This window comes from Meriones unguiculatus, chromosome 19 (assembly GCF_030254825.1).
Source record: "Meriones unguiculatus strain TT.TT164.6M chromosome 19, Bangor_MerUng_6.1, whole genome shotgun sequence".
NCBI lineage: Eukaryota > Metazoa > Chordata > Mammalia > Rodentia > Muridae > Meriones > Meriones unguiculatus.
This window is the reverse complement of record NC_083366.1, coordinates 17,222,598-17,234,879: the sequence shown is the minus strand read 5'-3', so window position 1 is coordinate 17,234,879 and position 12,282 is coordinate 17,222,598. Positions and strand designations below refer to the sequence as shown.

General features: G+C 39.9%; 1 protein-coding gene and 1 long non-coding RNA gene across 20 annotated transcripts in view; one reads left to right on the top strand and one right to left on the bottom strand.

Moving 5' to 3' along the window:
- Positions 1–12,282, top strand: part of Celf2 (CUGBP Elav-like family member 2) — an 860,969-nt gene that overhangs the window by 510,772 nt on the left and 337,915 nt on the right. For 6 of the 19 annotated variants that reach the window (XM_060372826.1, XM_060372815.1, XM_060372824.1 and 3 more), the window contains exon 1: positions 2,903–3,062. The exons of 10 other annotated variants lie outside the window; for them this stretch is intronic. In XM_060372826.1, coding sequence (XP_060228809.1) covers positions 2,956–3,062 — 107 coding nt within the window. In that variant the 5' untranslated portion in view covers positions 2,903–2,955. Of the gene's footprint in view, positions 1–2,902; positions 3,063–3,282; positions 3,553–12,282 lie in introns of those variants that run through there. 3 more of the 19 variants (XM_060372821.1, XM_060372820.1, XM_060372808.1) reach the window with 2 other exon arrangements.
- Positions 451–3,686, bottom strand: LOC132649275 (uncharacterized). Its single transcript, XR_009587722.1, has 3 exons — positions 3,590–3,686; positions 2,088–2,843; positions 451–1,463 (listed from the first exon to the last, which is right to left on the bottom strand). It is a non-coding gene; the product is annotated as an uncharacterized LOC132649275 (long non-coding RNA).

Genomic DNA, 12,282 nt, shown 5'->3' with positions numbered 1-12,282 from the left:
TTTTTGTTGTTGTTCCTTGTTAATTGCTGCTACAATTTTTTCAAACAAATTTCCCCTACAAACCTAATTTAATAATCAAGACTGTTAAAACTAACTATTGTTGATGACCCAAATAATAATTTGCCCTCAAGAGTAAGTTAGTCTATGTGGCTTTAATCTTCAATGGTAATAAAGCTTGAAATGAATTGATGATATAAAACTGGGATCAGAGGAGTAAACTTTTAAGCAAGTTTTCACTAACTTACTAGCTCTTTTCTTAGGCTGCCACTATCACAGAAGTGTCAGGTCCCTTACACTAAGTGTCCCTAGAGGCCGTACCCTGCTCAGTGTGTCCAGAAGCCAAGCTCTGTGTCAAAGATGCAGTGGACAGAGTTCCCAAGCTTCGTCATTATTGTGTTTCTGTAGGCAAGTCACCTGATCTTTCTGCACTTGAACTTTGTGGGTGACAGTGTAACACTATGCCACCTCTATCAGTGTTGGGGGATGCCTGAAATACAAAGAGACCTCGAAGTTTAGAGCACACTAGTGTGAAAGGAACTTTCCTGAGTTGTCGTTTGTGCCAACTCATACCTAAAGTGGGGAAGTTTTTTTTTTCCTATTTATAAAGAAAAATGCAAACCTTGAAAACCTTTCCCCCGTTTCAATGGTTAAAATGGTAATTTATTTTTTAACAAATACTTATTTGATCAATATTCAGTAAGAAGACTCAAGCTGAGAGAAAGGAAGCCTATTGGATGTGTAAGGAAGAACAGAGGTTAATTCGTTGTACATTCGGGGTCACAAACTTCCTATACACTATGCAAATATTTTAAATGACATCCATGTTCTATCCACTCATTTAACAATCCCACCCTCAGCACATGCACAAGGTCCTCAGTCTGTCATCTTGATAGAATTGGGGTGGAGCAGTGAGCCTTTACCTCAGTGGTGCTCCCGTTAGTTAGGTCTCAGCTTTACAAAGGAAGTGGCTACATGTAAAAGATTCAGTGGTTTGGTTCAATTCTGGTCGTTACTACTATGGATGGATTTATAGTTTATTGAAATGTAGGAAGAGTTGCATGGACTATCAGAGCAGTAACCTGAGCCTTGTATTTTTGCTCTTTCCTACCAAACTTTTGTCGGATACTCATACAACCGTTCCACTTTTTATTAATATTTACACTGACCAAACACACCCAGTTTTATTACAGGTTCTTCACGTCCTTTAAAATAAATTAGCAGCCTTTGGCTTCATTTAACTATAGGGCAAAGAGAGCTACAGAGAGGCCAAGAGCCTTCCGCTCCAACACCCAGCACAAGCCACAAGGGGAAGAGGGTCACACTCTATTTCCCCAAGGTCTCTCTGGATCCAAGTTAATTTACATGATGCTTTTCCTACTTCAAAGGGACATGTTGGATTTCATACGACAGCATTCTTGGCAAGGGCACTCATTTTCGTATATTCATTCTGTGACTCTCGTATCCTGTAAGGAAGCAAAGAGGTATAAAAATGGAGTTGTCGTCAAGATAAATCTCTTGTTTCAGGACCTGACCTTTGCTAAGTGGTTCGCCATGTCTTACTGATGTGTAGAAATGGGAATGGCAGCTGGCTATCCTTTTATTTACTTCCATAGTTTAACTGTGTAGCAGAGACTACTACAGAATTATTTCCTCAACTCCCTCTCCAAAGCACCATGTCCCCAGAGGGACTAAGACCAAGTTTAAAAGCCAGGGACCTTGCAAGATATTGGATATATGACTTCTGCTCTTCAAATATGTGGGGGGGGGAAAAGCCCTCCATTATCTTTCTTCACTCTTACTCTCATTTATGTTTCTAGTCTAGAATTTTTCTAGGAAAGATACACATTGTGCTGATGTAGGATAACAGTGAGCATTCAGGATTCACACAAGTATTTGTTGACTCGGGTCTGTTTTGAAATGTTCTAGTATATTCCATACAAGCTGAGAGTGTTCTCAACTTCCAAGGTCAGGATGCGCCCCCTGGGGTGATGTCTGAACTTGCCCTTTTGGAGGACTGCTTGTTCAGTCCATAGCATTTCTCTCTCTCTCTCGCTCTCTCTCTCTCTGTGTGTGTGTGTGTAACTTACTGTTTGGCTTGGGTAATTACGCGTGGAATTCTTCCTTTTCCAATAAACAGAAGGAGGGTGTGTATTTCTCCGGTGAACTCTACGTGCAAAGCCCCGAGAATACAGTGAAGCAGAGTAGCAAATTTTCTTATTTTGGAAAAAAAGCCACTCATTGGCCTTTTGGGGATGAAGCTGCTATATCTGTCAATGAGGTATTCAGTGTGACCAAACAATCCTTGCGTTGCCTGTTTCTTTGATGCCCTGATTTCAGTAAATGAAGCTCTAATTTGTAAGAACTCTGGCGTGCACAGAGTTAAAGCACTTCCGAGTCCTCCAGGCTCTCCTCTCCGCATCTATGATCCAGGGTGGGGCTAAGGGTCTTGACCTTGTCACTCTTTCTGAGGACAAGAGAAGAGAACAGATGAATCCAACTGTGAATGCAGTGTCCCAGAAAAGAGAGGCAAAAACCCTTTTGAGCACGCTGACCTGTTCAAATCTCAGTCCTCTGTGATGCTTCGCTGATAGTTGATAGTGAAACTGTGAGATTGGTTTTGCTATTTTATGTATGAAAGGTCACTGAGTTGCTTAAAATCGTTCCAGTTTTTAAGATGGTAATTAGGAGAACCAACGCCAGCCAGGCTTGAGTGCACGCAAACAAGCTCTTCATGGAAGCCACAGCATACTAGTGCAAAAACATGCCTAGATAACATAACTTGTCGGAGAGGATTATTTCTTCTTAGCGAGTCTGCAGGAGCCTTTTTCTGTCCTATTCAGCATCTGAGAGGAGAAGAGTGGAGAGAGAGAGAGAGAGAGAGAGAGAGAGAGAGAGAGAGAGAGAGAGAGAGAGAGAGGAGAGGGGGCGCATCAGTGAATAGCGGCTGTGGCATTGATGTTTGAGCGCACTTCTCAACTGGCTTTTGTTGAGACTATCAGTGTAGAAAGCATGCGCTGTCCCAAATCCGCTGTTACTATGAGAAATGAGGAGCTGCTTTTAAGGTATGTTGTTGGGTCCTTTGTTTTTAATACAGGCTTTTCTAGTTCTGAGAGCTCGTGGAGACACTAATCTCGCCCTGAATCAAGCAGCTTCCTTATCCTTAGAAGAGAAGGAGAGGGGAAAAAAGAATCTAAACAGAGAGAGGGAAATGAGATTGAGACCAAGAGATTGCGTGAGAGAGCGAGAGAGAGCCAGGAGAGAAAGGAGAAGGACTGTTGTGAGGGAGTTGTGTGTGTACTAGTTGCCTTTTGAAAGCAGACCATGCATTTGCTCCCTGCTATCTATGAGCAGCCAGTGGATGTTTTAGAGGTTCCGAATCTGGCTTTTGGTTCGTCTTTTCCTTTGCAATGTCTAAGCCTCTTTCATTATTACGCACTCTGCATGGAATAATCACCGAAAAAGGAGCTGAGGAGACTCCATATTAGACTTGCGTTCCAAATACCACCCTATTCTGGACTTAAGCCACCCAAGTAGTTCCTCCCGTGTTATCAGGTTTGGGTCACTTTATCCTGTTTGCCAAAATGTGTACCTGTTTGGAGACCTCTGTTCATGCATGGCGTCCTGGGTCCGCATGTGTGGGGAAGCAGATCTCTGCTTCCTGCATGGGTGTTGGGGTTCTATCGTAGACCAAGAAGGAGGCACAGCTGACCTTATGGGAAGCTGAGAGAGAATTATGATGGGATTGGCACCCTGCTTTTCAAACTGCGGTCTTTTGTTTATTTGCTAGCAGACATTGTAGCACCGAATACATCTTTGGGTCTGACAATGGGACCGGTCAAACAATGGAGCTGTCAAACTAGCTTAATGCATGTCTGGGGCTATTTTTTCTGGGTTTTTGGTTTTTTGTTTTTTCATCAGCACCCCTTTTTATCTCCTATAATCTTGTTTGTATGGACTATCAGAGTGAAGAGCTTTGGGTCTGCTTATTTGTGGTTTTATGCTTTTAAAATTTTATTATCTACCATTCTCGGAGCTTTTTGCATTTTGCAGTTACGTTGGCTGGATTAAGTTAGAGATTTATGGCTTGCCTCTCTGTTAACTACAGAAAGAAAACTTATTGATTGAGAATGCTTGTAATGCTATTATCCTTGTGGCAAATGCCTTGTTGATCAGACCTGCTTCTACTGTATTTAATGCTTAGGGTTTCATAATGTGCCCTTTTTTTGGACTTATGGAATGTAGCACGAGAGAGAAGTTAACAGGAATAGGCTTAATGATTAAGTAATCAGCATTCCTAGTTTTTAGCTTCCCTTTTGGCATCATAGACAAACAGTTTCAAAATCCAAGGACAAGTAAGAACTTTTGACTTTACAATTTTGATTATAAACTATTGTTTGTTACTTTGTTATGTTAAAGGTTTCAATGGAATATATTGATCTTTGACTTAATGCTAATATTCTTACAAACTGCATTTCTATGCAAGGCAAGCATTTCACATATATTCAGATGCCCTTCATTTTATAAGATAAACATTGGCTTCTAAGGTGAAAATTGTGAGACTATAAAAGAGAACATAGAAAAATCTGGTTCAAACTTCTCAAATGTTGAAACCATTTTTATTGCACATTAAATATAAAAAAAAACCTGACCATAATAAAAATAAGTAATTCAGTAGTTGATTTCAATGAAAATCCTCTTCCTAAGACTGATGTTCGTGAAGAATATATATTTATGTTTTAGTGTTTTGCTTAATAAACTCTTTGTGCCAGATCAATATATGATATATATATATATTAGTAAATTCATAGAATGAAACTAAGAGCCTAATTTGAAAAGCAAAAGGGTGTTCTTCCAAAAAATAAAATTAAAAGATAAAATTGGTTTCAAATATTTGCTGATAGAGTTTTGTCCAAATTGGAGATGCTCCCTATCAACCAGAAAGACAATATATATTATTTATGAAAACACAATTATGAAGTACCAGTTATTCCTTGGATTTGGAGACAAGTTTCAATATTTTAAAACTTAAGTTGAAATGTTATTTAAAGGCTTAATGTAGAATTATTTACATAAATGTTATTGGCTACCCACAATTGCCTTTGCAAGTTGAGATTTCCTACCGGCAATATTTCCAGAGCTTAGGTACACCCAAAGCATATGTGTGCGATGTGATAATATTCTTTAAGCTATCCATTGTGAATAGAGTGGATTTTAAAGGAATGCTTGTTATGGTCTCTTCATTCCAGTGGGATCTGAACTGCTCCTTGCATTGGGTATACCAATAATTGCTTTTAGGATGAGCTCATAAAAGGTAATGGGTGAAGCTTCATATCCAAGGCTAACCAACTGTTACCAGCACACAGAGGTTCTGCTTTCATGGAAAAATTTCAATCTAAAACACAGGTTGCAAATCAGTGAAAGAGAGAGAGAGAGACTGTGTGGTCTGAGAGAAGAATAACCTTCCCTGCTTGCTGGGAGCTTGTCAGAAACTCATTGAAATAAAGAAGTCACTTGGAGACCACCGTGTTGATTTTTTTCTAAATTGTTAATTATTTAACTGTGATACAGTCACTTAAATTTCTGATTGCTCATCAATAGTCCAGAGACAGGGATAATTTCACTTCTCGCCCCCCTTTTCTGGTGCTTTGATACATTACCACTTTCCAGGATTAGGGGTCCCCTACCACTCCCCCGCTCCATGCAGTTCCAGCCTCTAACATACAGAACAATGTGTTTTCTCTATGCAAATAGAAAAAAAAAGTATATTGCTGCGAGTTGGCAAACTTGTCTGCTTTTATTTCTACAAAAGTAACAAGATAATGTAGTTTGCACAATGCTATTCATTCCATGTGCAATGATTTTCCTGGATGGTAACCTAAACAATTGTAGACATAAAAATTTAATTCTCACCCCGGACCTGATAAAAAGGAATAGGCAAAGATTCAAACTGGTAAAATGGTTTCTTTCACTAGAGAATAACAATTGTACCCCAAGCCTCTTCATGCAGAAGCCTCGGGAACATTTACATAAATGTGTTCAGCAGACCACAGGCCAAGATCTATAACCTCCCACGAATTAAAATTCTTTCTTTGAAGAGATGGAACCTAACAACATTTCTTTATTGGTTCTTTTTTTTTTTTTTTTAATGTGAGCGGATAAAATTGCAGGATATCTTTGCTTTTGGGGGACTGGAAAAATGACAAAGAACATTTGACTAATATTCATATCTAGAACTTTACAGCAACTGGGAATTGTGCTTGAATACCTAGGAAGTCATTCAAAGAGTGAATCAATACTAATTATTGTAATCAGGGGGGTTAATTAGGTGAAAATGTAGCTGATGGAAAGTTCATTGCTCACAGCCCTGGAAACACCCAGGTTGATGGGTGTTTCCAGGTGAAATGAAAAAGGAACATGTTACGTGGGGATGATTGCTCAGAGTGGAAGGCACCAACATTCATAAAGAAAAATGTAACTTAGTTTTCAATCGTTATGATTGCGGAATTAGAAATGTCCAGCCTTGTTATGTAGACATTTGAGTGAAAGAATGCAGTTTGCCTAGCAGCCCCTCTGTTCTGTGGCATTTATCTACCCTTCTTAGCACTGTAACAAGTTCAAGTCTAGTTAGTGACAGCAATGTCCTCTTGAATCACATCTACCAGCCTTCCCTGAATTTCTTTATTTTGATAATTCCCGGGGGACTCAGTGGCTGGGCAGAGATACTTCTTTCTCATTTCCTGAAACTACAGATTGCCTCTTTAATTATTGGACTTGCGAGTTTTTCTGAGATAGGGTGACTTTTGGTCTGTAGAAAAGACAAGGCTGTGGAAGTATGAAATCAATTATAATTTTGTGGCACTTTGCTCAGCTGACACTAGGGAGAGGGCTGTCAGAGAAAGAAGGTAGTGTGAGGATGCGAGGATGTGAAACGGTAGGTTGTGGCCAGCACAAAACAACCAAGGGGAACTGTGTGCGTGTGTGTCTCCGTTTGTGTGTGTGTGTGCATGTATTCGTATGTATGTAGTGTGTGTGTGTGTGTGTGTGTGCGCGCGCGCTGAGCTCCACGCAACTCAGAATTGCTGCTGGTGCACCCGGATCTGGTACAGGATCTACTTTGTCCCCGATATGCCTTCATGCATCATGGAACGTCATTAGAGAGGATCACCGTGTCGTTATGCTCATCTTTTCCACAGCTTTCCTCTTGTGACCCATCCTGGCACACTTCTTTGTAAGTCAAAGCTAAGTCAACAGGAAGTGTCACCTGTGGGGAGAGGATGGACCAGGATGATATGTATCACTAGGGCAGCTGCTACTGCCCCAGCCCACTGAAGGTTGGTGTGCCCCTCTCCGGCTACCCCGGATCAGGACGGATCACTGTGGTTTATGAAGCAGACGATCAGCGTTCCTCCACGGAACAGCAATGGCCACAAAAATCAGAATTTACCTTCAAATTACTCCATTCAACAAAGTTTGTTGTGATTGCAGAGTGGAGCTTGCATACTGCTGGCACACTCTTGAGATTCGTGGCTTTTTTTTTTTTTTTTAAATCTGCGTTTTGAGAAAGCTTACAGCTGCAACCAGTGAGAACTCTGGACAGAAGGGATGCGGGGCTCTGTTGGGAAAATGAGTGGTATCTGTGCGTAAAGTTAACTTCCGAGTTAGGCTGCTTTAGACGGATCACTGAAACTGTAATGCTAGAAGATTAAGGTTGTCTTCCTTTCTTCTCCACTTCCATTTTTTAGTTCCCAACAAAGATTTGAGTGTGAGATGCTATCATAGAAAGAATACAATTAAGACTTAGAAAGAATACAATAATGACTCTTTGCTTGGCATCACATTAAGTGATTAAGTTCATACCATCCAATGTAATTTTCATAGATCCAAAGTGGTAATGATAGTTGCTCCCATTTTAAAGATGAAAAACCTGAGACTGAAAATAATGAAGTCACATACCTGGAGTCATAGAGATCACAGAGGAAAGGACTCTAACTCAAGCTCAGCTAAGTTCCTTCTTTGGGCAGTGGCAAATATATAACAATTTAATGTTTGCTTCTCTTTTTTTTTCTATTGGTGTGAATTGAATCTAGTATTTTAAATATGGTAGATAAGGGCTCTACCACTGAACACTATCCAACAATCTATTCACCCCACACCCGTGTTTTCTTTGGAGAAAGGATGTCACTAAGCTGTCAGGGATGGCACTGAACTCACTCTGCAGCCCAGGCTGATCCTCCCAATTCAGTCTCCCAAGTACAGGCTTATGACACCAGGCTCAGCGACATTTGCCATTTAAAAAACTAATCTTATTGTTTTTAATTATGCGTGTGGTGTGTCTGGGTGTGGGTATAAGCATGGGAGAGAGTTGTGTGAGCATGTGTGTTTCTGTGTTGCATACCTGGGGGCTGGAGTTACAGATGGTTGTGAGCCATACAAATAAGGTGCTGGGAACTGAACTCTAGTTCTCTGCGGGAGTAGTATGTGATCTTAACCACTGAGCCACCTGTCAAGCCTCAGATATCTGCCATCTTAAAACCTATGTTGTAGCATTCCCACTGTATACTCTGATTGACACACACTTCTTTTCTTGGCCATTGATAAAACTGTTCATCAGTGGACCATCATCACTAAAGATCTCATCAAGACATTGGTCACAGCAAATGGTTTTAACTGCTCTATTCTTCCTGAATTACGATTCTTTTAGCTTATTTCCGGTGTCCATTTTTGGAAGAGTGTAGGATTTGTGGGCCAGAAGAAATAAAGAACAACAATAAGAAAGGATTGAGGGAAAAAGAAAGGAAATTATTTGAAAGCATTTCTGCTTCTGAGTTCTCACTTGCTCACCTTAGCATTCATAAGGTCTCTGTGTTAGTTTTAGACAGGATCTCCATATACACCCCATGCTGCTCTCATATCTCCTCCTGCCTCAGCATCCCACACAGTGGAATTTATAGGAGTATGTCACCACACTTGGCACTCATGAAGTCTAAGAAAAAAATATTCTATGCCTCATTTCTCTTAGACTTTAAAATGCACAACCAATGGAAACTGCTGTTGGAAAGAATTAGAGAATTCTAAAGCACCATGGATTTAAAATGTTAATCAAAAATATATTACAATATTAACCAATCAAAACAATGCACATACACACTGCTCAAGAGAAGACACTTCTTGGCCATCAAATAGCTCCAAGACTCATAGGGGAAAAAGAAAATGATGGCTGGAGAAGGATTAGCACATAGATGGAAGTTGAACCTGGCCGTGAAGGATGTGCATGATAGAAATGAAGGGGCTAAAGAAAATATCAATCTTTGTTATTAAAACCAAGCAAGACAAACTCCTGAGCTTAATTACTTTTCATCTTTAATTCCCAAAGTTTATCTCTCCTCCTTTCTTGCCATATTTCTATAAAATAGGCCAAATGCAGCTGTTACTATTAAGAAAGAATTGAGAGACTTAAGGATTAGGTAACAGCTTTACACTTGACAACCGAGATAAAGATAGAGAGAAGATATAACACGTTATATTCACCCTGAATAAATAGTTAGACTACTTGCATGAAATGGCAAAATTTTCATGAAGATCTTGGGTAGTTCTCAATAAGAAAGAAAGAGAGAGAGAGAGAGAGAGAGAGAGAGAGAGAGAGAGAGAGAGAAAGGAAGGAAGGAAGGAAGGAAGAAAGAAAGAAAGAAAGAAGGAAAGAAAGAAAGAAAGAGAAGGAAAGCAAATTTCCTCTAATAGACTTAGTAGGAATTAGCATCAAAGGCAAATTTAAATAGTCATTTTGGAATCTTCAAAAACCTCTCTTATAGAATAAAAGTGGTTCCAGATTTGAACTATTATTATAGGGGGGATTTTTTTTTTCTGATCTCAATACCTTGATATATTTTCAACCCACATGTCACTTTAATAGCTCAGTTATATAATTGCTGTAGTAATAATTAGGCTAGCACATTATACTTCTTATCTGAGGATCATGGCAAGCTTTGAATTGCCAGCCATTCATCTCTGTGAAGTAATGACCACACGTAAGACAAAGGTCTAGCTGATGAATCCAGAAAATTAAATGACTTGTCCCAGTGTCAACCAGTTCTTTGACAAAATGAAATTCAGAATCCAACAGGTTTGGTTCTTAAATCTCAAGATCTTTCCCCTCAGTTTTGAAAGGGTCTGACCTGTAAACACCAGGTCGGGTATCTCCTGATCTCAGGAGCCCAAATCTCTTTGCTGGGGATCAGTTATCATTGCGAGTAAAGTGGACTCATGTGCTTTACTTTACAGAAACCCAACCTTTTAGTCTCTTAATCATCACTCTTCTTCCAGTTGTATTTGCTCAGGAAAAGAAGAAGTTTCAGACAAATGAGGCCGATTGTCTTTTTCATTGGAGATTTTGATTCCAGATAAGATCTGCCTCGGCCAACCCCAACCCGAAAGCTTGCCACATCCATTTGTCCATTTCTTTTTATTCCATGCCCACCTGTTCCTGCTCTCGCTGGGACCTCGCGTTATGCCAGCAACTGTGTCCTCCCAGCTGTTGCTCTTCAGCTGTTGTATTTCATCAGGCAGCAATTTCTCCTTTTTAAAATTTGACAACTTGGGAGAGAGTCAGATAACTTTCTGTGGATTAGGGGAAACATTTGATGGGATAGAGTGTTGATGGGTGGATTACAAGGGAATTAGAAATATCATTCTGGTAAGTATAAATTTTGTTCCTGAGGCCAGTCTGGCACCAGATAAGGGCACTAGTATCATTTGACAAATCTAGGCAACTTCCAAAAGGGTACTGGAACATTCCTTCAAAGGCTACCCCCATCCCCTCCAATGCCTTCTGTTTACGAATCTCCATGCTAGACAGGGAAGCCTTTTTCCTTCTCCCCACCCTTTCCCCAGACTTCTTCGCAGTGTTCACATCTTATTTTCTTGCTTTGTGGTACACGATCTCTCATCCTCCCCCTTGTTCCTCCTAGCAATCGCTAGAAAGGAATTCTGCTGCTCCCTATAGAGACAGCTGTTGCTACTTCAGAACTCAGCCTTGGTCAAGGCAAGTGAAATTTGATTTCTGGTACAAGTAAGTGACTCTCCGCCAGCTCCTCTCTTCACTTTGGTAATCACCCACCTCCTCAGACACACAGCTGTAGAGGAGGGTGCAGACATTGTCTGGCTTCCCTTTGAAAGATAGAAAAAGTGGGGGAACAGAGAAAGGAAGAGAAGTCTGAACAAGAAAAATTAAAGGCTGCAGGAGTGGTGTAATGGAGAAAGGAGAAAAGGGAAAGGTCAGGTTAGTTGGGGAAATGAGGCGATGGCTCGGCTCTGGGTCAACATTCTCTCCCATTGGAATGGAAGCTCCTGACAGCCCTGGAGGGGCATCTCATTTTCCAGTGAGAAGGTAGGTATGCAAAGAAGCAGCTTCCGGTGAAGGGCCTCTTCAGAAAGAAGAGAAATTCACCATGCTGTGTTTTGCCTCCATTAAAAACAAATTTAAACAACAACATAAGATTGCAAAACATCCGTAGAAACTGTTCTCCAGAGAAATAGACTAATATTCCCTTAAAATGTAAAATGACTGTTTAATAACTACTTTACCTTCATGGGTATTTAATTTTACCTACCTAGTGCTAGGAATGTGTTAAAGATGCACTCAGTATGGGGAGAAATTATAGCTTTAAATTTATGATCAGTGTTATGTTTATTCTGAAATGATAACCTTTAGTAACAAAAGCTATACTTAAAATGTATTGCTTAAGGACTTTTTGAGGGTTGTTTAAAATCTTTTTTTTTTAAAAGCCATTGTGTATTTTTGAAAGTTGCTAGCAAAACTGGAATGAGCCAAGAATAAACACATGCCCACAAAGTCAGATACTCTCTCAGGTACTTAAAATTCATGTGGATTTCAAGTTTATTGCCTGGAAATGATGGAAAATCCCATAATAGGGCCTGTATTTCTTCCCCCAAATGGCTCTGAACACACTGGGCTTGTTTTTTGTTTGTTTGTTTGTTTTGTTTTTTTAAGCTGAAACAAGTGTGCTAATAAAATCTGAATTCAAAAGCGTGATATGGAAAAGATGTTATCACCTTTCGTTTGCATTGAGCAGCCAGTAGTGAGGGGAGTAAGAAATGCTTTAAAAAAATGAGGCATTTGAAGTCCAGTGAACAATACTAACACATCTTTGTTAATTACTGCTGGCTAATGCTTTTAAAGGTACAATTATGTGGGAAGCTAAGAACAGTAGTAATAAAAGATGGAAATTGTCTTAAGACAATACAAAGTCATCTGCAGAAGAAGAA